Source organism: Mus caroli, unplaced genomic scaffold (genome assembly GCF_978045245.1).
Source record: "Mus caroli unplaced genomic scaffold, Mus_caroli_1 scaffold_1, whole genome shotgun sequence".
Taxonomy (NCBI): Eukaryota; Metazoa; Chordata; class Mammalia; order Rodentia; family Muridae; genus Mus; species Mus caroli.
In genome coordinates, this window is record NW_028227256.1 from 27776854 (window position 1) to 27798953 (window position 22100).

Sequence of the window (22100 nt, forward strand, 5' to 3'; positions counted from 1 at the left end):
ATAACCTCTTCTGGTGTATCTGAAGACAGCTATAGTGTACTCACATATATAAAATAAATAAATAAATCTTAAAAACATATGTACACAAAAATAAGTTACCATTATTAAAAACCACAAGATTCTATTGTTAACCATCTATTTTGTATAAAATACATAATATCCTATGAAAGGAAAACAAAACCGAGATCAGGCTGTAAGGACCTTAGTTGGCTGTAAATATGAAGGAGGACGGAACTGCGGACAACTGAGCACCAGCATTTGCCTATGTACCCCTAAAGAACAAACAAGGCTCATTAACTTCAGCACAGGTACCAGTTATGTTGCCAGGATGTCAACAGGCAATTTTAACTCCCATGGGTACCATCAATGTACCTGCTACTTCTCAGAGAGAAATTAATCACATCACACTTATCTAAAACCATAGGGAGGATAACCATTTACAGATCAAGATTAAGATAAACATGGAAACTTTAGAATGCTCTCATTTTTCACTTATTTTTTAGTTTCCTAACTAGACGTAATATTAAGAGTAGAAATGTGGTGGGGTGTTTTTTAAGACCTATTTTTTATTTCTACATATGCATATAAGTGCACTGTATGCATGGGCAGTGCCTGTGGAGGACTGAGTAACTGTCACCCCTAGCCCTGGAGTTACAGATACCTGTGAGCTATGCTGTGAACACTAGGAATTTCACCTGGGTCCTCTGAAAGAACAACCAGTGATCTTAACTGCTCAGCCACCTCTCCATCCCCAGAAGCATGTGTTACTGTTACAGGTCTGATAATTTCATTCCTACCACACACGGAAATGCAATAAATATTACAGTAGAGAAATCTAATGATAGAAAATCATATGTGAAAAGAAGGCAGCATAAATTACCACCAAATTAACCCAAAGATTCGAGAGTTCACCATCAGCCAGGTGTGGTGGAGTATGTGCATAATCCCAGCACTGAGGAGGCAGAGGCAGGTGGATCTCTCTTAGTTTAAGGCCAACCCAGTCTACAGAATGAGTTCCAGGATAGCCAGTACTCTGTCTCAAGAATTAAAAAACAAAATAAAAGGGGTGGGGGCATTACAAAAGAATACCAAGCAATGATGGAACATGAATCTATAAACAGAACAGCTTCTATGATTTCCAACAACATTATCAATGGTAACATTTTAGAACATCTTTTTAGGTAAGACACAGTTCAGCCAAAAAACAATGTATTTCCAAGTAGACAAGAAACTATATACCAAATGTAATGACCAACAGTTAATGAAATACATTAGTTTTCAGAGAACATACTGCAAAATGGTAATATAGCACTCAGCAATATCAACAATTAACCTGATGTTAATCAAGAAGATCTCCAAACATCTTGTCAGACAAAAATGTTGAATGTCACAAAGGTTTATCAAAATGGAGCTCAACCAAGACTAGTCACAAAAGGAGTGCATGAAAGATCTGACTCAGCAAACAATGGAGAAAACAGAGAGGCCATTACTTTCCCTGCCACAGGAGGAAGCCTGCCTACGCTCAGGAGCTACGAGACTCGATGTAAGCACAAGCTCAAGTCCTTTCTAACAGAGCTGTGCTCCCTCACCATCCTTAATACTTTAGAAGCTCAAGCTACTGCTTCTTCTCAGCTATGAGTGGCTTCCCAGGTCAAACCAACGGTTTCCATACAGCCTCCAACCTGTAAATCAGTATTTTCTTTGCTTTTTAGACAGCATGCTTACTTATTGTTATACTTTATTGACACTGTGCTACTTCCTCTTCAGGGTTCTACTATAATTCAAGGATGAGAAAAATCAATGCCAACAAAAGAAAAACTTAATTGGAGACAATAATGCATTTTTTCTATTTTCCTTCTTCTAAACACAAAATATTTTAAATTTTGTTTAGAAAATACTTTTAGGAGGTGGTTTAAAATGTCAGGTCAGGGGGACTAAAGAGATGGTTCCCTGGTTAAAAGCACTGTCTGCTCTTCCCAGCGCACATGGCAGCTCACCACCTTTTGTAACTCTAGCTTTTCAAGGGATCTGATACCCTCACACCAAGGCACATAGATTAATGTTAGGTAAATTATAAAAAAAATATATATATATATATAGAATGCCAGGATCATGGAAAACAAACTTTTAGAAGTTCACAGTTCAACAGGGAAAGTGGAAGAAGTGACTTTCAAGCAAATGAGATCAAAGGCTATAATTATTCTTTTTAATTCTTAAAAAGTGCAAAACAGTTAAATAATTAATAAATATTTAGATTAAAAATGTACTTAGTAAGCATAATTTATACTTAGGCCACATAGCCACATAAATATTATACAACAAAGATTCAAATATAAACCTACTGCTCAGCGACAGCACAAAAAAAATGCATGTCAAACTCCCCACTTTTCAACAGAATTGGTCCCCTCCTCCCCAAGCCTTAAATTCAACTCATTTTTTATGCTAAAGTAATAATGTACACTGTAATAGACCTGACAGAGAAATTTCTGAGTATCATTTAGGTCCATACAAAGCTCTTGACATAACAAATGTACTGTCTGGAAAGCTTACCCGTTTTAAAATTTTGACCTTGTGCTTCCCAGGGTCATCTGAGTGTCTGTGTTTATCGTCAGTGACTGCGTGCTTCGATGATGTCAGTTTTCCACACTCCATCCTTTTATCTTCACTGTGGGCTTCGATGGGAGCTGGAGCTTCAAAACTCTCTGTGTCTAGTACGTCAGTCTTTTTATCTTCTTCAGCACAGCACCTTACACAAACATATTCTTTGTCTTCCTCTCCCATTTGCTGTGCTTGAGAAAGACTTAATCCAACACAGTCTCCATGAAACCAGTCATCACACCTCCCACAGCCGACCATAAACCTGAAAGGGGGGAGAAAGGTGATTTATTTTAAAACCTTAGTATCAAGTGAAAATGTTTAATTAATGTTCAGACACTGTTCATATTTTCCATGAATGCAATAGTTCAACACAAATCAAGTTCCCAAGGAGCATTCCATGATACCATAACTTTTAAATCAAGCGACTCTCCTAATAGGAAATGACAAAAGACGCTGGTGGGTAATAGGAATGAGGACACAAGGCAGTCATGAAAACTGGTAGCCCACTGTACAAAAATACCATAGAACAAAGCACATAAAAAAACCCAGTCAGGTGTGAGATCTCAATCACAATTTAAGAGGTGAGAGCATACAGAAAACTGGGGTATTTGACTAAAAAAAAAAATCTAAGTATAAGTCTCTCATTCCTAGTAGCCAGCGTGTAACCTGAATCTTTCTGATCCAATATATCACGTTGATTCAGCTGAAGGATTCTTGTTTACTTTTGGGTGTGGACTTCCTTCATGTCTTATGTGTTCTTGGAAATCAACTCATTTGCCCAATAAATAGCATCCCATCTTAACAAGAATGCACTGGCATCTAGGTTTTGACTCTGATTTCCTGAGTTCTTCCTTTACCGCATTCCCTCATGATTCAGAAGCCAAGCAGTGGGTCACTTAAAGATATCTGCAACTACTCAGAAGTAAAATGGCAACTCATACATGATTAGCGATGCTATCAGCTCACTGCAATACTCAAGATCTCTTCCCCCTTTTTTTCTTTCTCTGTCTGGCAATTCTTATCTCAAAGATTTGGGGTAGCCTTTTATAATCTGAGCACTTGTGGCACTGACTTTGTTAATGGTGGCACCACCAAGCACGCCCTGCTCATTTAAAAATGTGTTCTCTAACAGATGGAATGTTTAAACTAACCTGCGGCCTGATTTCAAGCCAAAATTGTCAAAATATCAAAGTAAGTACCAAAATTAGTGCTACATTTAGGAGGTGTTTTTAAAGTGGTGCCAAATCCATCCCTCCTGTACAGCAGCTCTTCATCCTGTGTTCATTTCTGTCTGCCCAACTACTACACTACGTCTTAGGAAACAAGCTACAATTGGCCCTTCTTTATCCTCAGTGGTCCTTCTGCTGCCAAAGTCATCAATCAGTCTTCACCTTAACTATGATGCACTTGGTTTGAAAAATAAGGGTAAGTAGGTTTTATTCACAAGCCAGGAGAACATTTAAATAATGTAACATTTACTTGTAAGGAAGTTTTTCTTTGAAAAGTTTGATGATTTTATGTTGTCTCAATGACAATTGCTCCACAGGGTAGGAATCTTGAAGAATTCTTTCATGTTTAATACTTTAATGCTCTTTCCTTGCTTCATGCAAAGTGTACATATTGATATTGCTATTTCCTGAAGCCAACTGCCTAGTATAAACTGCTTTGATATTCAGAAGGAAAATGAGTGTGGTCCCCTCCTTCTCTTCTAACAACCACAGCTGCACTGACTTCAAGTTTGCAATGGTTTCAGTCTTAAATGACAGATCATAAAGCAGTGTAAAAGCATTCCCAAACATCCATGTGATGTAACCAAAACAGCTCACTAATATATGATCATAAAATTTATCAAGAAATCATCCCTCATTTCAAGTTTACTTTGGAAAAGCTTACACTGAATTGCTGACATGCTTTGAAAACCAAATCTCTGTCACCTAAAGATGTCATTTTACTACTTTAGAACAATGTTTAGATAAAACTTTCTAAAAAACACAAAAAAAATAGTAGCAAACACCCGTGTCCTGGGGCCAGGAGTGGGGTGGGGTTACTTTGATATAGTCAATTACTTGTAACTGTTAACACCAATTTCTACTTAGGAACTTCTAAAACTCATGAACTAAAAAAACTGTTGAAGCCAGAATAAGAAGAAAGAGAAGGGGATTCGAGATGGACAGAAGAAGCACCCTCCTTGTCTCCTCTCAGGCTGTACTGCTTTAAAGACCTGAGGGCTAGGAGGAAATACTTAGAAGGCACAGCACAGGATTCGCAGCAGTGGGATGTCAATACCTAATTCTCCAGTTCTTGCCCTGTCCTTGAATGTGTGGTTAATAAAAGAAGAAACTTCTTCATGGATAACATGAGTCTACTGTTGCTGAATAAGCGGACTCAAGCAAATCAGTATGTATTAATCAAGTGGAAAAGACTGCAACACTCATAGCTTTTGTTTTTTTACTATGCTCACATATAAACCGACAATAAAAACAAAAATCAGGTCTACTGAAAAACAGAAAGCAACTTGTATTTCTAATCTTAATTTTTTGGTAAGAGACAGAAAAAAATCCTTAGAAAACCTTAGTTGTTAAAGTAAACTATAAGAGTTAATTCTAAGAAATCTTGATCTTAAAAGAAACAGGCCACAAATTAACATGGAAGGTATTACAGTACCGGCCTACAGTTCTGTAGGTGATTTAAGTGAAAGCCCCAAACACCCTGCCACTACATATAAGACTTTATTCCCCATAAAGGCAAAATCATCTTAATAGTCAACCTAATCTTTGAAGATAGTTGACTTAAAAATAGTCTATAAAACAAAGAGAAAACCAGAATCATTTATTCTAGAAGTATGTCCTAAGAATTAAGTTTTCTTTTCTGAATATAACACTGTAACTTAAGGTTACTAAGGAGACTTTTTTTGCTGTTTGTTCTTGAAATTTTGTCCCACCTACAATTAGGGTTAAGAAAATGCATTATGAATTAAAGACACAAACATCTTCCAGACAAAGGAGGAAGAGAAGCTGAAGGTACACAACACAAAGTGACTTTAAGAAAATTCCCACTCAAAATGCCTTCTGGTAAAAAAAGATTCAAAAATCACATTTATGTAAAAGTAAACAAGAGTCTCATTTTAAAAGTATATTGAAGGGGAATGCAAGGGCCAAGAAGTGGGAATGAGTGGGTAGGGGAGCAGGGCAGGGGGAGGGTTTTGGGAACTTTCAGGATAGCATTTGAAATGTAAATAAAGAAAATATCTAATAAAAAGGTATGTTGAATAATTTTGTTATGTCTGTATTAAAGACCTATTGTCTCTCGGACATGGATCATAATGTTATAAGTCATGAAGATCCGTAATACAAAGCATAACATCCACCTGGACGTATACAGAAACAAGCTATTTCCACTGTAATTTGTGTAAAATACTAATTAACTCTACTGTCACAAGCGCTACTGACAAATAGCTTTCAATATGACCAGTATATACAATCAGATAATCAATTTCCATATTTCCCTAGTAGATCTGTACTTATGCATGTAAATTAAAATTAAAAAATTACAAATTATGTGAAAAGTACACTTTAGGTGTTTAATGAATGGAAAGGCAATGTAACAATGTAGTGCTGAAGATTATACATGTATATAAAACACAACCAATGGCCTAGCTTCTTTATTCAGACTGAAAAAAGGTGTCTAAAGAGTCAATTCAGAAGTTAATTCTTTCCAATATACATCATCCAGATCAATTACACAGGGTCAACACCCAATCCCCACCACTATCATGCTAAGCTATATTCCAGACTGCAGCAAAGGAAGTTCATACTTTATATAGCAGCCTCAGAAAGAGAGAGAGGAGCGTGGGGGAGGGAGGGAGGGAGGGAGGAAGGAAGGAAGGAAGGAGAGAGAGAGATTAAAGAGAATATGTAATCTTTATGTAGCCTTTTCTTTATGCAATCTTTATGTAATTTTTACTTTAAGTAGCTGCTGAAGTTATGAAGTGACTGTCACCACTACAGAACTCGGACAAACTCCTGAAGACCACACCATTAGGACAAAAGTTATTATTAAAGAGCTAATAGTAACATACTGAACATGGGTTCAAACTATGCCAAAGGAATTGTTGAGGTTCCAAGTCCCTGACTCTAATCATATGTCAGTGTTGTGAATTTTTAAAAGATACTAAATGAGACAGAGGGCTGGCTTTTATTAAAAGTACAATTAACAATGTGAGTTAATCCTTACATTGCTGAGATATAAAGTAAGCTCCCTTTGAAATATATGAACGTACCATAAATGTACAAACCATGAAAAAGTATGTTAACTCGGATAAAGGTAGCACTATATTCAAACATGCTACAAAGTTTTAAAGCAAAGATATACTTTTTCATAGAGTAATTCCTGACGTTAAAAGAGGACATAAACAGTAAAGATTTCAGCAGTATAAAGGCGGAGCCGAGAGGACCCCAAGATCAAGGACAGCACAGATTATATACTGAGCTTTCAAACAGGCTCTGCTACAGTCTGTCTCCGAACAAACAAAAAAATTTTACCAACCTCTATGGCATAAAATTTAGTTTGACAATCCCCAACCCTCCCTCTTACTCCCAATGAAAGTGATGCACACCATGCTGATTACTGACTGCCTCTCTAAACTTAGTTTCACTCTTGTATAATCTGACAGAGCTGGGAGAGGACACTGGCATGTAACTTTACTGTCTGTTTTCATCTACAGTCACTGACATAACTCTAAAGAGCAACATTAGGACTTGATCAGCATCATCTGCAGCAGCAGAGACCACTTCATCTTTGTCCCTTCTCAAAAGAAAGCATAAGAAAATACTCCAAAGATGGAGCATGTCATAAGCTTCGAAAAATGGAGTCCAAAATAACCCTATCATAAAAGTAGTGGTAACGTCAACTCTAAAAGATTTTCAAAGATCAGAACTCACGAATTCTTTGAACCATTAAACGTTCCAAAAACAAATACTTATTTTCAGTCTACTCCATAATACATACAAAATTCAGCTAGGTATTCTAACAGTTGCTTTTGCTATTGAACTTAGTTCCAAGATCAAATGTTGGTTTTGAAATGGTAACGGTTGGTGTTTCAAGTGCATCATTTAAAAAAAAAAAAATAACAGCTTCAAAAGAAAAATAGCCATTCCATTCAGAGCTTTACACTTTATTACTAGTTCTGCAGTCAAATAAAATGACATAAAACCTCCAGTCCTGAGGCAGCATAACAATTCTGATTAGCAAAATGGGTTTGATTTTTATCAGATGCAATGACTACATCAAATTCTAACTGGTTACAATGAGAAAGCATGTCCATGAATATCAGATTGATCAGACTAAGCTTTTTAAGATATTCTACAATGATCTAGCTGTAAATTCAATGGTTCCAGGTTGCTATCATTTATCCAGGATTGGTAAGGAGTTTTTGGAAGTCTCTGTATATTAAAATAAATTTTTTCATATTAGAAAGTTCTCACACAGATCTCAATCCTCATTCTATAAGTTTCCCAATGTACACACCCATACAGATATTCACAAACACACACATACACACACACACACACCTGTTGCCATGTGGTTTTTTGCAAAACCCACATTGCTTGCTGGGAGTCCACATATATTTGCTTTCAATTGAGGTGGTCTGATCTGACCCTTCTTTTTTTACAGTAGCTATGTTGTCTGGGATGAACAACGGAGGCTCATCCAGAGAAAAACTTCGGCTGCTTCTCCTTTGGCGAGGTTGCAGGTTCCTATCAGGTTTTCTTGGCTTCAGTTTATCGTCCTCCTTAAGATGCTCACTGACTGGATGGTCATGTTCATCCTTCACATGGCTACTGCCCTTCCCCACAGCTGCCTGCGGCTGAGGCTTATGGCTCTGTTTCTGACTGGAATGCACCAAGTGTCCAGTTTGTACAGGATGGTGAGGCTCCTTAGAGAAGCCAGATTGACCATGAAGCTTATCACTATGAGGATGAGTTAAAGGTTTGGAAGTTTGCATTGCGTTTTGATCCTGGGGTGTTCTTTTCAATACAGAATGAGCTTGGCTTTTCACAGATTTAACTCCAGAATTACAACTCTGACTCTTCCAATCCTTATCACCTTGTTTTTTTCTCACTTTGACTGGCCTCTGAGAATCAGGCTGGGGTTCTGGCTCATCACAATTTCGCTTCACAGCCTTGACATTAGATTTAGTTTTGCTATGACCTACTTCATGCTTTGCTGCCACAGTTTTTCTTGGTGTCTCGGTGGTCGTACTTTGTTTAGAATGAGTTACAGGTTTTATGTGTTTGGGTTTTATGTTTTTGGGCTCTAAACCACTTCTATCATCCTGAAGATCGGCTGTTTCCATTTTAATACTTTGAGTAATATTCAATTGCTTTGAATTTTGGTCAAGAACATCACAAATAGTATTTTCTAAAGTACTAGCTTCTGGTGCAAAGGAACAAGCATCAACTTCCTCCAAATCTGATTTATTGAACTCTGTGCTCTGTAACTGAGCATCATTAGACTCCGTGTCCTCAACATAGCCCAGGGTTTCCAACTGATTTCTCTGAGGTGAGTTCTCAGGTTTATCAACAATATCCACAGTATTCTTCAATTCCAAATGACATTCTGCCCCTTCATTCTTTTCTGTCTTATTTTTATTGGCACAAACAGAGTCACTAGACACATCAGAAGATTTGGGCTCCTTGGCCATCTGGTCACCTTCGCAGGGGAACTTCACCTCCTCTGATTCTTGATCAGGTTTTCCCCCTGCATCCTTTCCTTCAATGGTGTCATTCAGTTCACCTGAAATAAGATCACTCTGCTCATCTTCTCTAACTGGAAACTTAAATAAAGGGCTACTGTTAGTCTTAGCTTTACATTCCATCAGAGCCTCAATGTTCTTCTCTTCCACACTAGCACTAGTCTCTGAGAGAAGTGGACAATCTAACTCAGGAGATGGCACGTTCACTTCACCCTGATTATTGCATGCATGTTGGGGATCAAACCCAGCTTCCTCCTTCATTCCAGCACAAGATGACACTGAAGAATCAACTGAAGATGCTGAGACTTCTGGCGCCACGTCCATCTGTTCAGCATGCCGGCCACTCCTTCTACTCTCCTTAGGGTGTTCCGATTTCAGTGACGCATAAACTTCTTCTTTACCCTGACATCTTTCTGGTGGTTTCACCCCTACTTTAGAGGTAGATAAAGTCTTCCCAGATGGCTTTTTTGTGCTTAGAGTTGCTGCATTTGAACGCTTGGCAATAGTGCTTTGTCGCAAACTTCTTACTTGTTCTATCATAGGGGGAAAAATAAAATAAAAATAACTTAGCTATTTGCTATGTGCTTTTATTTCAGTAGTTTAAAGTATATCACTTCCTTATTCTGACCTCTGAAACTTACCTGATCATATCAATAAAAATTTACTGAGAGCTACTCTTGATCATACATACACTAATATATATAATATATATACATATGTAAATATATTATATATAAGTAGCCTAACATGTTAATTTACATTTGAATTCTGTCAGATGAATAGAAATAGAAATTTCAAAATCATCTAATTTTAAGAAATATTTTCAACAAGTATCTTTTCTGTAAGAGATGGAAATCAAAATAAGCAAAATGAGATTCACTACCACTAATAACTGTCTTAAAGAATAACACATTCTAAACATCAAATATTTCTTATTATATAAAAATAAGTACAAATGCCAAAAGTCTTACATGCAAACAAAACCATGTATCATAAACAAGATCTATTGTTTCAAGATATACCCTCTAAAAACCTCCAAGTCCCACTTCAATGTATTTCCCTTTTACATTAAAGGCTGTTGTAAGAAGTGAAACAGGTCTCCTGTAGCCTAGGCTAGACTCAAAAATTTCAAAACGGCCTTGAAATTGATCCTCTCTCCTCTACTTCTCACATGGCTTACAGGTTGTACTCTAGAACAACTGAGCTACTACACACATCTCCAGTCCCTATACTATTCCTATTCGAGTAATTAAAGTTTGTTCCAAGAATGCCACACACAGACTGCCAAATGAATCAGTAACAAGAAAAAGTGTAAGTAAAATACAAAAGAAAAGCATGACGATTCCTTCTTTTACCAGTACTCCTAACAGTCCTGAGCCTAAAAATCTTCCCAAGAGAGGAAACACACACAGTTCTTTTTAGAACTGAAAATAAAGAAAACTTTAAAACTTCACTAAATACAAAAGGAACTTGTTTATTAAAATTCGAAATACAAGTATAAAGGTATAACTATCTTGCTAAATCAACTTCACATGATTTATTTTAAAGTTAGTCATTCAAAATAAAATCCCACTACACTACTACTTTGAGTATGTCCAACCTGTCACTTCTCAGGGAGGATGAGACCACTGAAGAGCGAGCGTGCTTCTCATCCAGGTGATGCAGCAGGTCCTGGTGTAGCTAACAGCACTCTCACTGTTCAGTGTCCCACTGAAAAATCAACTACCTAGTCATCCCAGACATTGGAACTTTTTCTACTTCCCCTAGGCCGCACAATCTCTGAACATGTGACACAGTCAACAACTTTACAAAATTATGGGCTAGGGAGGTGGCTCAGTCCCTACAGTGCTGCTCTGCATCACGAGGTTCTGAGTTTAGATCCCTAACACCCACATACAGGATGAGCACGGCAGCACACGTCTGCAAAACCAGTGTGGGCAGGTGGCAGGGCTGAGACAGGAGAGAGGGGCTCACTGACTTCCAGCCTGGTGGAGTCAAGGAGCTCCGGGTTCAGTGAGAGCCACTGACTCAAAACTTAAGGTAGAAGGTGATGGAAAAAGACACTCCTGGAGTGCACACACACCACACATGCACACACACAAATGTGCACACACAACACATAAAGAGAAAGTAAGTAAGAACGCATTACAAAATAGTTTATGAACTGTTTATCACAGGCTCTGTTATTTTTAAAATCACTACCAGAGTTTTCTGTATTCAGGGGACTATTAAGCTCTGAACTCTATGTTTGAAATGAAACCACTGAAAAACAATAAAAAATTTTTAGCTTTGAAGTAGCTGCTAAAATCAAAGTGGCACAATAATCAGCTGAGCTAGGGTATTCTGATGAAATATTATTTTCAAATAAGGAGAAATTTATTAAGCAAAGGATAACCCCACCTTTACTTCTTTAAATATAAACTGCCTTAATCTAAAGCATACCTTCCTATAGGCCAAAAAAAAAAAAAAACCTTGTTAGTTATTCTGTATTTTTTATCTTATTTATTTCTTAAAGTCTCATGTACATGTGGCAAGTAACTGATTTTTTTTAAATTAAGATTATATACTAAGGAAAGTATGATAAGGACAACCCTTGTTCCTTTAGGTACAATAAAGGATCTTTTCTGAAAAGGTAGGAATTTACAGAAAATGAAGAGCGAGAGGAAATAATGACACATTTTGTGATTCAAGCAAGGAACGATTAAGTAGTATACTTGAGACAAACACTAAGCCAGCAAGTTATCAAATCCACCGTTTTAACACCCTGCCCTAAACCCCTAAAGCTTAGCCCCTTAAGCAATGGTTCTTAGCCTGTCAGTTGTGAGCCCTTTGGGGATAAACAACTCTTTAACAGAGGTTGTCTAAGACCATTGGAAAACACAGATATTTACATAACAGTAGCAAACTTACAGTTATGAAGTAGCAACAAAAATAACCTTGGGGGTCTGCACAACATAAGGAGCTGCATTAATGGCTGCAGCACTAGGAAGGTTGAGAGCCTCAGTCCTAAAGAATAAAAAGGGGTCCTAGACTAGGAATGCCACAGTTGAGAGCAGCAATACAACGACGGTAACTGTGAAACACAATTTACATAATACTGACAACAGATATTCTATCAACTTCCTGTGCGGGGTACCAAAATATGCTAATGGACCGCAGAGAGAACCGGAACTCTGGCAAGAGATATCCCAAAAGCCAAGTAATGCTCAGCTCATACATTCAGTCCATACAGCTGAGTTTCCCCACAGTATTCGTTCCCGGAAACCTTCTCTGTCCTGCATTTCCTAAGGCCCTGGCTCCTCTAGGGGTATCAACTTCAGACTTAGTGAGCCTACCCTCAGTAACACTGCAACAGCAGGACCTGCTTTACCCATGAACTAAGTGTGACAACAAAGTGACCTCTGCCCTTTCAGGCTACAAACCGCTCCTCACTGGCCCAAAAAAGCTACATCTTCCAATGCTGTGTATCTTGCGGCAGTAGCCAGTGACTAGCCCTGTAATGTACACAATTTCTGTACATTTGATGTTTGCTCAACTGTTTGATTTTTTTTTTTTTTTTGTAATTCCTAAATAAAACAAAGGGGAAAAGACAAAAACTAAAATAGTAATTTTTTTTCTTTCAAAACGAAAAGATCAATCCTTTTAAAAACACTTTGAGTATCTTAATAAAGATAAAAGATATTAGTAACTTAAAGACAAAAGCTATTATATACATTTTAATAAAAAATAAAATACATTGCTATTTTTAGGGTCCTTCTCTAAAAAAAAAAAAAAAGAAACATTTGGACATTAGAAATGCAAAACTTGACAGAGAAGGGTCAGAGGAAAATGAAATAGTTTCAAAAGATGAAGTAAAAAAGATAACATAGAAAAGTATAAGGAAAAATAAAGAAAACGAAAGGCCAGCATCTTTTACCAGACCTGAATTCCAGAAAGCAAGAGTTGACAAACTAATGAAAAGGAATAAAGTGTGGAAAACATTTCCAGAAGTGAACAATCATTCTTGGACTCTGAATCAACTGAATGCTAACTAACCTTAATATCCCAAACTTCCATGTCATAAAATATTGTTTTAGAAATAGTGAGTCTACAAACTTCCATCCAGCATATAGCAATGCCACCCCTCCCCCCAAAAAAATCAGAAATCAGTGTAAACAACTTCCTAACTCAGTGAACAAGTCATGCTCTCAGGTCAGTTCCTATGGTTATTTGTCTTTGCCAAAGTAAGTTATTCTTACCCACGGCCATGCAAGCAAGCAGGATAAGTTGCTTGGACACACAGAAACACTCAAGTAGGAGAAAGACTTGGTGGGAGAACAAGGAATATTTTCAGCAAGAGTGGAAGGGACTAAAGGAAAATAATAGTGACGGAGATACAACCAACATAATGTGTGTGTATCTTTATGAATCTGTGAAAAAAATTGTATGCATATATAGTTTAAATAAAATTTTCTTATCTGGACTAATAATATTCCTTCCCAGAGCCAAAGACAATCTAACAAAAAAACCCAAGCCCAGGCATGAGAAGCTCTCTCTTCAGTTGTTAATGTTGTCCAAGAGATTCCCAAAACAGTACAGCTTATTGTTACCTTAGGTTGCAACCAGATTCCCTATTGCTGAAGACAAACTCTGGACAGAGGGCCCAGATGCCAGCCAGAGCTGCATCTGACTCGAAAGCCTCCTCCCTGAGGACTAGCTTTCATGGTACCAGAAAGCGCCATTCAAGCTTCCAAAGGAGGGAAGGAACAACCAAAGTACTACTTAGCTATGACCACACTAGAGATCCACATAGCAAAATAACCCAAAAGGAGCATAAGTAGTCCACACACAACTTGCCAGTAATCAACAGCTCTCCAACTGGACCCAGAAGAAGGAAAGTATGCCTGTACTGAGAACCTAGCCAACAGGCAGTGAAGTCATGAATCTTGCAGCAGAACCCACAACCACCACTTTACTAACACCAGCATAGCTTCTAGCTACATTCTAAATATGTGTCCTTATATCCCACAGGCAAGTACGGCCCTCACCCCTCAAGAAAACTTCTCTTTGTAAAAGACAGAGACCACTACAGAACACCACAAATCAAAATGCACAGCTGTAGAACATGGTTCCAATGGACACATCTACAAAAGAACACTTAAGGCTCAGGAGTCATTGCAGAAGAGGGGGGGAAAGACTGTAAGAGGCAAAGGATGAGGGAATTTGCTCTAAGATTGCAAATCCTAGTAATGTCAGAACTACACCCATGAAGTCTCATCATCATGACTGCCTAAACGTAAACTGAACAAGGACAACAATAAACACGCTAATATACACAGGGGAAAACCCAGGAAGCTTCAACCCTACACAAGAACTGTAGACAACTGAGAAATGCTGAGAAAGAGAAAGTCGTCTTCAGGGAAGAGCATACTAACTGGTTATCCAGCATCAAATGTCCAGCCCTGAAAACACAAAGAAGTAACATTATACAGACTCAGAGGCTGGATCTGTGTATTTAGAAACACATACACATGTACAAAAATTAATATAAACATGCCATGGCCTGGCAGTGGTGGCGCATGCCTGTAATCCCAGCACTTGGGAGGCAAAGGTAGGTGGATTTCTAAGTTCAAGGCCAGCCTGGTCTAAACAGAGAAACCCTGTCTCAAAAAAATAAAAAAATAAAAAAATAAAAAAAGCCATGAAATTAAAGAGGTCAAGGAGAGAGATATGGAAGTTTGGATGGCGGAACAGGAAGAAACAATGTAATAGCATTAGAATCTCAAAAATTAATAATTTAAAAATGCTTATACCGCAAAACATACTTTGAAAAACAGTTTTTCAAGCCAGATGTGACTAGAATACTCCTGTAGTCTTAGTACTTGGAAACTGGAGGTAACATGACAGAAGTTCAAAGCCAGCCTGAGTTTCACATGTTGTCTGAAGTCAGTCTGGGCTATAAAGACCCTAACAATCAGTTGAGTGGCAGGTAGATAGGTGGGTGGAGAGATAGGTAACCTGTTTAGCATTGTACATCCTAACACTCATGTTTTATGCATCTGGTTTTTCTGGCTTAACCTCTTGGGAAGGATTACCTTGTGCCATTAAACGAGGTGATTTTCTTGGTGATCTTACTGAATTGTCTTCTACTCTGTCCCTCAAACTCCTGTTAGGTAAAATCAATTCTTCTTCATCAATGGTATCATTACCACTTTCTTTAACAACTCCTTCATCCATAATATCGTCAAGACCAACAACTAGAAAGAAACAAAAACAAAAATTATTTTTAAAAAATGTGGGGTGTGTTATTAGTTTAAAAGCAGCACATGGAAAAAAATCAAAGTGTTTTAATGTAATATTGTATAGTCATAAAAATCTAAGCCTACCGCTAACATATGAGGTACTTTACCAGTAAGCACCCACATCTGTTTCATTTGACCAATGTCTACCTTGTGAGGTAACTAGTCAGAGAGAATTAGCAATAATCCTTGTTGATCTGACCTCAACTAGTGCTCTGTTACCATCTGTGTTCCCCTTGAGAATGTCATGGAATACTATACCTGGAATACTCAATTATCTCTGTTCCACGGAGGTGGTACAAAAGTGATCTATGCCTTAAAAAGCTCCTAATTATCTAGGTTCATGTCCAAACCTACGGTAATTAGAGACATTATGCTGCATGGATGGGGGTGATGCAGGTAATTTACGGATGGCTAAATAAGGAAGAAAAGAAAGGAAAGGAAGGAAAGGAAGGGATGGAAGGAAGGAAGCTGTTCTCCTTCCCCCAGGGGTGAGGAAAGCAGTCAGCATTATAGTTATACAACTCAATGACTTCCCAGCCAATAAGACTTCATTTAATAGAGAGGATGGAGCAGGAGTATGACTACGGCATTCAGCCGGTCCGATAGTCTCCTCCATCTCTTGCTCCCGATCTCACAGTGCTGTTGTAAGGATCTAGTGGGATGATGTATGAACTCACTCTGTAAGCTTCCGAGCACCCGACCAAATGTTAGTTACTATCTTCACCCTAGCTAGGGGTTAGAAGGAACCTCAAGAAGTTATCTAGTCCTCATCTTTATATTCAAGTAGAAGAACTTCATTTACAAGAGCTCAACAAGATAGTGGTCTATCCTAAAATTCAAAGAGAACAAAATTCTTAATAAATATACTTCCAAATGACACGGTCTTTTTGAGGAGCAATTGGGCAACAAATAGATTTACAAACTGCTCAAACCCTTTTCCCAAGATAAATATTAACAGTACTGGCCAGAAAACATTCTAACCTTTGTTCAAGAAGTAATATAAGCCGGGCGTGGTGGCGCACGCCTTTAATCCCAGCACTCGGGAGGCAGAGGCAGGCGGATTTCTGAGTTCGAGGCCAGCCTGGTCTACAAAGTGAGTGCCAGGACAGCCAGGGCTACACAGAGAAACCCTGTCTCGAAAAACCAAAAAAAAAAAAAAAAAAAGAAGTAATATAAATGAACTGTATGTTCATGTCCACTCAAAGAGGAGAAAGACTGACAGAATGCACATGAGAACACATTAGCTGTGTACCAACTCTTCTCTATAAAAGGCAAGTGGTTCCTTCTCATCTGTCTTCCAGTATCTTCCTACAAAGCATTCATTACTATCAAGAGTCCATGGTCAACAAAATACCACAGAAAAATTCATCAGGACTCTCTTAAGATACAATATAGGTAGAGACAGATGGCAAATCCAGTGAGGCTATACTATCATGACCAAATATTGATGTCACTCTACATACTCCGAAAAGTTTACATTAAGTACTTAAAGTAAATTATGAATTATATACATTTGCATTGGAAAGATGCATTAAAAACAGAATGTAACACATGGAGTGTTAGCACCAATTATCTTTAGCAGTTAAGATAGATAAGGAACAGTTGTTACTGTAGTTTCTTACTCTTTCTTACACTTTCTCTGACAGCAATTTTCTACAATACACACATATCTTATACCACAATTGGGGGGGGGGAGAGCAATCTGGATGAGTAAATCACACACAAGAGGCTGATTAATAATGGCTTGGGGACATTTGAATCCACAGGCCAATTAATGAGTTTTATAAGTGTGTGTGCACATGACATGGTACATAAACGTGCAAGTCAGAAGACAACCTGCAGGGTTCTCTCCTTCCCCCATGTAAATCCAAGGGATTTATACTGAGATCTTCCAGCTGGGCAGGGAGAACCTTTACCCGCCACATCTCACTGGCCTTAGTCAGAAGTTTTTGAGATGCCGGTGCCTCCCTTCCTACTACCTGTCTGCTTGTGGTGTATTGCTACACTGCTGTAAATGGATGTGTCTTACTTGACTCACTGAGTCTTTAACTGTCATGACAAAACTGAAAGGGAATACAAAACTAAGTCTATTAGCAGCATTACTTATATTCTGATCTACATTTAGGAATTTTAGCACTTAAAAATCACAGTCACCCCTAAGAAGCTAACTTAATGTATATAATGCACAACAACTCAATAGAACCAACGGGTCGTACATATCTGAGACTCCTAGCTATTGAAGACAGCACTGAGGCTGACCTCAGGCCTCCACACACAAGCACCATCCCTCACACACATAAACGAACATTCTTCAAAGTTGAAATCATAGTTTTTGTTTTTTGTTTTTTGGTTTTTTTTTTGGTTAGTGAATCAAGTAACAGACTTTAAAGTGAGTATAAATAGAATAACTGTCTAAAATCTGAACTCTGTGACAGTATTTAAAATGAGTACTTGAAACATAAAAAGAAATTGAGATAAACAAATTGGAAAAAAAAAGAGATGAGTCAGACAGATGAATCAGACAGAATACAAGTGAAAAATATTTCAAAACAGCAAAAGTCAATTAAGCTAAGTCACTGGTGGATGAAAGAGAAGATAAATGGCCTTGATCTGGTAGCATGACAGCTACTGCTGTGACCTTAAGAAGTGATTATGGTGATCCAGACTCAGAACTGTTTGGTAGAGGAACAACAAAGTGCAATACAAATTCTGAAAAAAATAAATACAAAACAGTGTGTGCTAACAACAAAAGTCCATAGTAGAGGCTGTTACAGAAAGAGTGTGCTGTCACACTTCAACTTTCCAAGTATAGGAAGGAAAAGGGAAAAACAGGCATTCTCCACACTGTGGGAACTGCAAAGCAAACACAGTGGAAAATACAGGGAAATACAGTGGAAAATACAAGAAAGGCAGCAGGGCACCAGGGGCACTGATTAACCTACTCAGCCACTACGGAAAACACAAAGATACAGGCTGCGGCTTTTCATTTCCATCTGTACTCTGCCCAAGAGGCACCTGTAGTCACAGGTCGATTCTAGGACGCCTAATGATGATGTAAGCAGGAGCCTTTGGGGGAGGAGTACAGACAGTGCTTGTTTAAGGCCGGCTTCATTTTAATTTTATTTTTATTACTCAAGTTTTTCTTTTCTTTCCTAATTCATTTGCACAGCCTGCCTATTATACTCATGAAAGCAGAAAGCTATGATTGTAAAAATGTAAAACTCTAGGCATAACTGAAATATTTGACTTATGTCAAATATCTTTAACAAAAAAGAGCTGACGAATCATCTTTTTTCCTATGCTTCTATTTATAATGTACTTTCTGTGCCCAAGATCTTCAGAAAGCTGGTCACTACATGCCTCCCAAATACTGCTACTGCTGTTCCTAGTTTTTCTATGTGTGCTTTGTACATATATGGGTACCTATGTGTGGAAGCCTGGGGACATTTTCAGCAGAAATCTTCCTTATGCTTTTTCTACCTTAGTTCAGAGACAGTGTCTCTCACTGAAAGTGAACCTAGTTAAAACAATAAATTCTGCTAGAATGGCAGATCAGCAAGCCCTAAGAATACTCTTATTTCTGTCTCTCCTGAATTGGGACATCAGCACACATCACTGTATTCAAATCTTCAAAAAGCTACTACATGCATATATGTGTGTTGGGGATGGGGTGTGTTGGGGATGGGGACCATATGCATCACATGGCCCACATGTGGAGATCGGAAGACAATTTGCAGTAACCTATTCACTTTTCCTACCAAGTGGGTTCCAGGGGCCAAACTCAGGCAGTTAGCATTGATAGCAAGAATCTTTATCCACTGGGCAACCTCGTCACCCAAACCTAGCTGTTTATGCAAACTCTGTGGATCTGTCATGGTCTGAACAAGGACACTTCCCACAGACTCATGTGCTACAACACTTGGTTCTCAGATGTTGGGGCTGTTTGGAAGTGTGGCCTTGCTGTTCAAGTGTGTCACCAGAGGCAAGCTTTGAGGATTGGAAGACTCTGGCCATATTCAGTTTGTTCTCTGTCTTGTGCTTATGTTTGAAAATGTGAAATCTCAACTTCTGTTCCTACTACCATGTCTGCCATTTCCCTCTTTAACAATAAGCACAAATAAACTCTTCTTTCTATAAGCTGCCTAGGTCAAAGTGTTTCAACACAGCAATAGAAAAATAACAGGATAGGGCTGGAGAGATGGCTCAGTGGTTAAGAGCACTGACTGCTATTCCAGAGGTCCTGAGTTAATTCCCAGCAACCACATGGTGGCTCACAACCATCTGTAATGGGATCTGATGCCCTCTTCTGGTGTTTCTGAAAATAGCAACAGTGTACTCACATGAAATAAATAAATCTTTAAAAAAAAAAAAAAAAACAGGATCAAAAATACTGGATCAAGTCAGGTCTTCATACTTACATGAAAAATGACCCAATTCCACAGCTACCAATGCTGTACTTCTTCATGGAACATACTCAAATACATCATGACTTCATGGAACATACTCAAATACACCATGACTTTTACACCATGTTAGAAACAGCTCTAATTAATCATCTTACAGTTATCTCTGTAAGCTGCATGAGGGCAGAAACTTGTATCAGATAACCACTGCATCCTCCAGCACTTTAAACAATATAGCACTTGACATGTATACAGCATTTAAAAAACAATCCAACAGTACAGTATCAACCACTTTTAAGTCAAAGCAAACGTTAATCCCTTACATAGAATTATGCAACTAAGCAGTACATTGCTAATGCTTGAAATGTTATTTAATAAGAATTATGTTACCATTAAATAGGAATAGACTTTAAATTTAAAAACTCAGCCCTCTCATTGAAGCATAAATAATTTTTACTCATTGAGTGTCTCATTTCAATGAATCAGGTCCCAGTTAGTTCTGTAACTGCTGTAGCTTGGATCGTAGATGGTTTCCTAATGTCCATGAGTCAGAGGCCTGGTCTCCAGGAAGGCGCTAAGGTGAGGCAGTAGGAACTTGAAGAGGCGAAGCCTAGTGGAATGTCTTCGTGGAATTCTCAGTGTGTTCTTGAAAGGTGTTTAGAGGTGAAGGTCCCTTTTTCACCCTATTCCTTCCCAGGCATGAACTGAGCCTTTTTGCTACACCACACATTCTAACCATCATGTGTTGCTTCTCCAGACCTGAAAGCAAAGGGGCCAACTCATTGTGGACTGAAACCTACAAAACTTACCCAAAATAAACATTTTCCCTGTGTTAGCTGTCTACCTAAGATATTTGCCATAGTGGTGAAAACTGAACATACACTACGACATAAACACAAGAAAACAGAGACAAAGAAAGTCTTCAACTCTTAAAAGACATTTCTTCCCCACCAAGTAAAGCTTGAGCCATGAACACCACCTCAGGAAAGGGCTTCGGTGGTTGAATGCACAACACAACTACATAGAATATAAACTCCATGAGGGTAAAAAGTTTGCTTATGCCTTCTGATACAATATCAATGTCTGAACAGTAGCAGAAGTATGTGCTGTTCAATTTTAAGGACTAATGAGCACAAAACACCACAGATTACAATCACCTACCTCAAAATAACTTAGAACCTTTATGTTTTTCTAGATTCAATCCACTTAATCAAAAAGAATTAAATACCTCTATTAAATTATACAAGTGTTGAGTAGCCCATCACAAAGGAAACACGGAGTAGAAGGTACAGACATGTAAGGAAATAAGTAAGTAAAAGCCTGCTCCCTCAAAAACAGATACTATTTCTTTAGAATGTCTAGAAACTAAATTCTTTTTAAAACTACCATTGAAAGATTAAAGACAGGAAGAAGCCTTGACAGAAAACCAATCAACTCTGCATGAAAGTTGGCACCATCTAAGAAACATTTTATAATGTGAAAAACAACAAAATCCTGATCACTGCAATAAATATAGTGATATGGGCAAGAGCTTCATGAGGAAAAGGTAAATTATTGAGTACATTTAGTTTTGAAGCAACTATTCACATCTTGTGCAATCTACATCATATGTTTGGAAGTCAGTACATCCTGATAACTTTAGTACTTTCTGAGTACCATATATTACTCCTTTATCAGGTTCATTTCAGTTAAGATGCTCAATTCTACAGTTTTACATGCCAACAACTAATTTTTATTCCACATGTTTCTATTAAATTCTGTTTGCTAGCCTTTCAACTAGAAAAATGAATGGAATATAAAAAATAATGTTCTAAACTATGAAAAATGTGAGAAATGTATCATTCAATCATGATTCTTTTACCCAAGTACATTTATCTTGGACCTAATTGATTGAAAGACCAGGACCAGAAGCCTTACCTAGTAAAACAGTAGTTAACTATATTGCTAATAAAGAATGATACAAGCCGGGCGGTGGTGGTGCACACCTTTAATCCCAGCACTCGGGAGGCAGAGGCAGGCGGATTTCTGAGTCCGAGGCCAGCCTGTTCTACAAAGTGAGCTCCA

General features: G+C 38.0%; 1 protein-coding gene across 10 annotated transcripts in view; it reads right to left on the minus strand.

Moving 5' to 3' along the window:
* The window catches only part of Phf3 (PHD finger protein 3), a 64838-nt gene that overhangs the window by 18465 nt on the left and 24273 nt on the right, over positions 1-22100 (minus strand). For 6 of the 10 annotated variants that reach the window (XM_021158718.3, XM_029483348.2, XM_029483342.2 and 3 more), the window contains 3 exons: positions 15427-15588; positions 8169-9885; positions 2551-2860 (listed from right to left, as the gene is read on the minus strand). In XM_021158718.3, coding sequence (XP_021014377.1) covers positions 2551-2860; positions 8169-9885; positions 15427-15588 — 2189 coding nt within the window. Of the gene's footprint in view, positions 1-2550; positions 2861-8168; positions 9886-15426; positions 15589-22100 lie in introns of those variants that run through there. The other 4 variants (XM_029483373.2, XM_029483366.2, XM_029483345.2 and 1 more) reach the window with 3 other exon arrangements.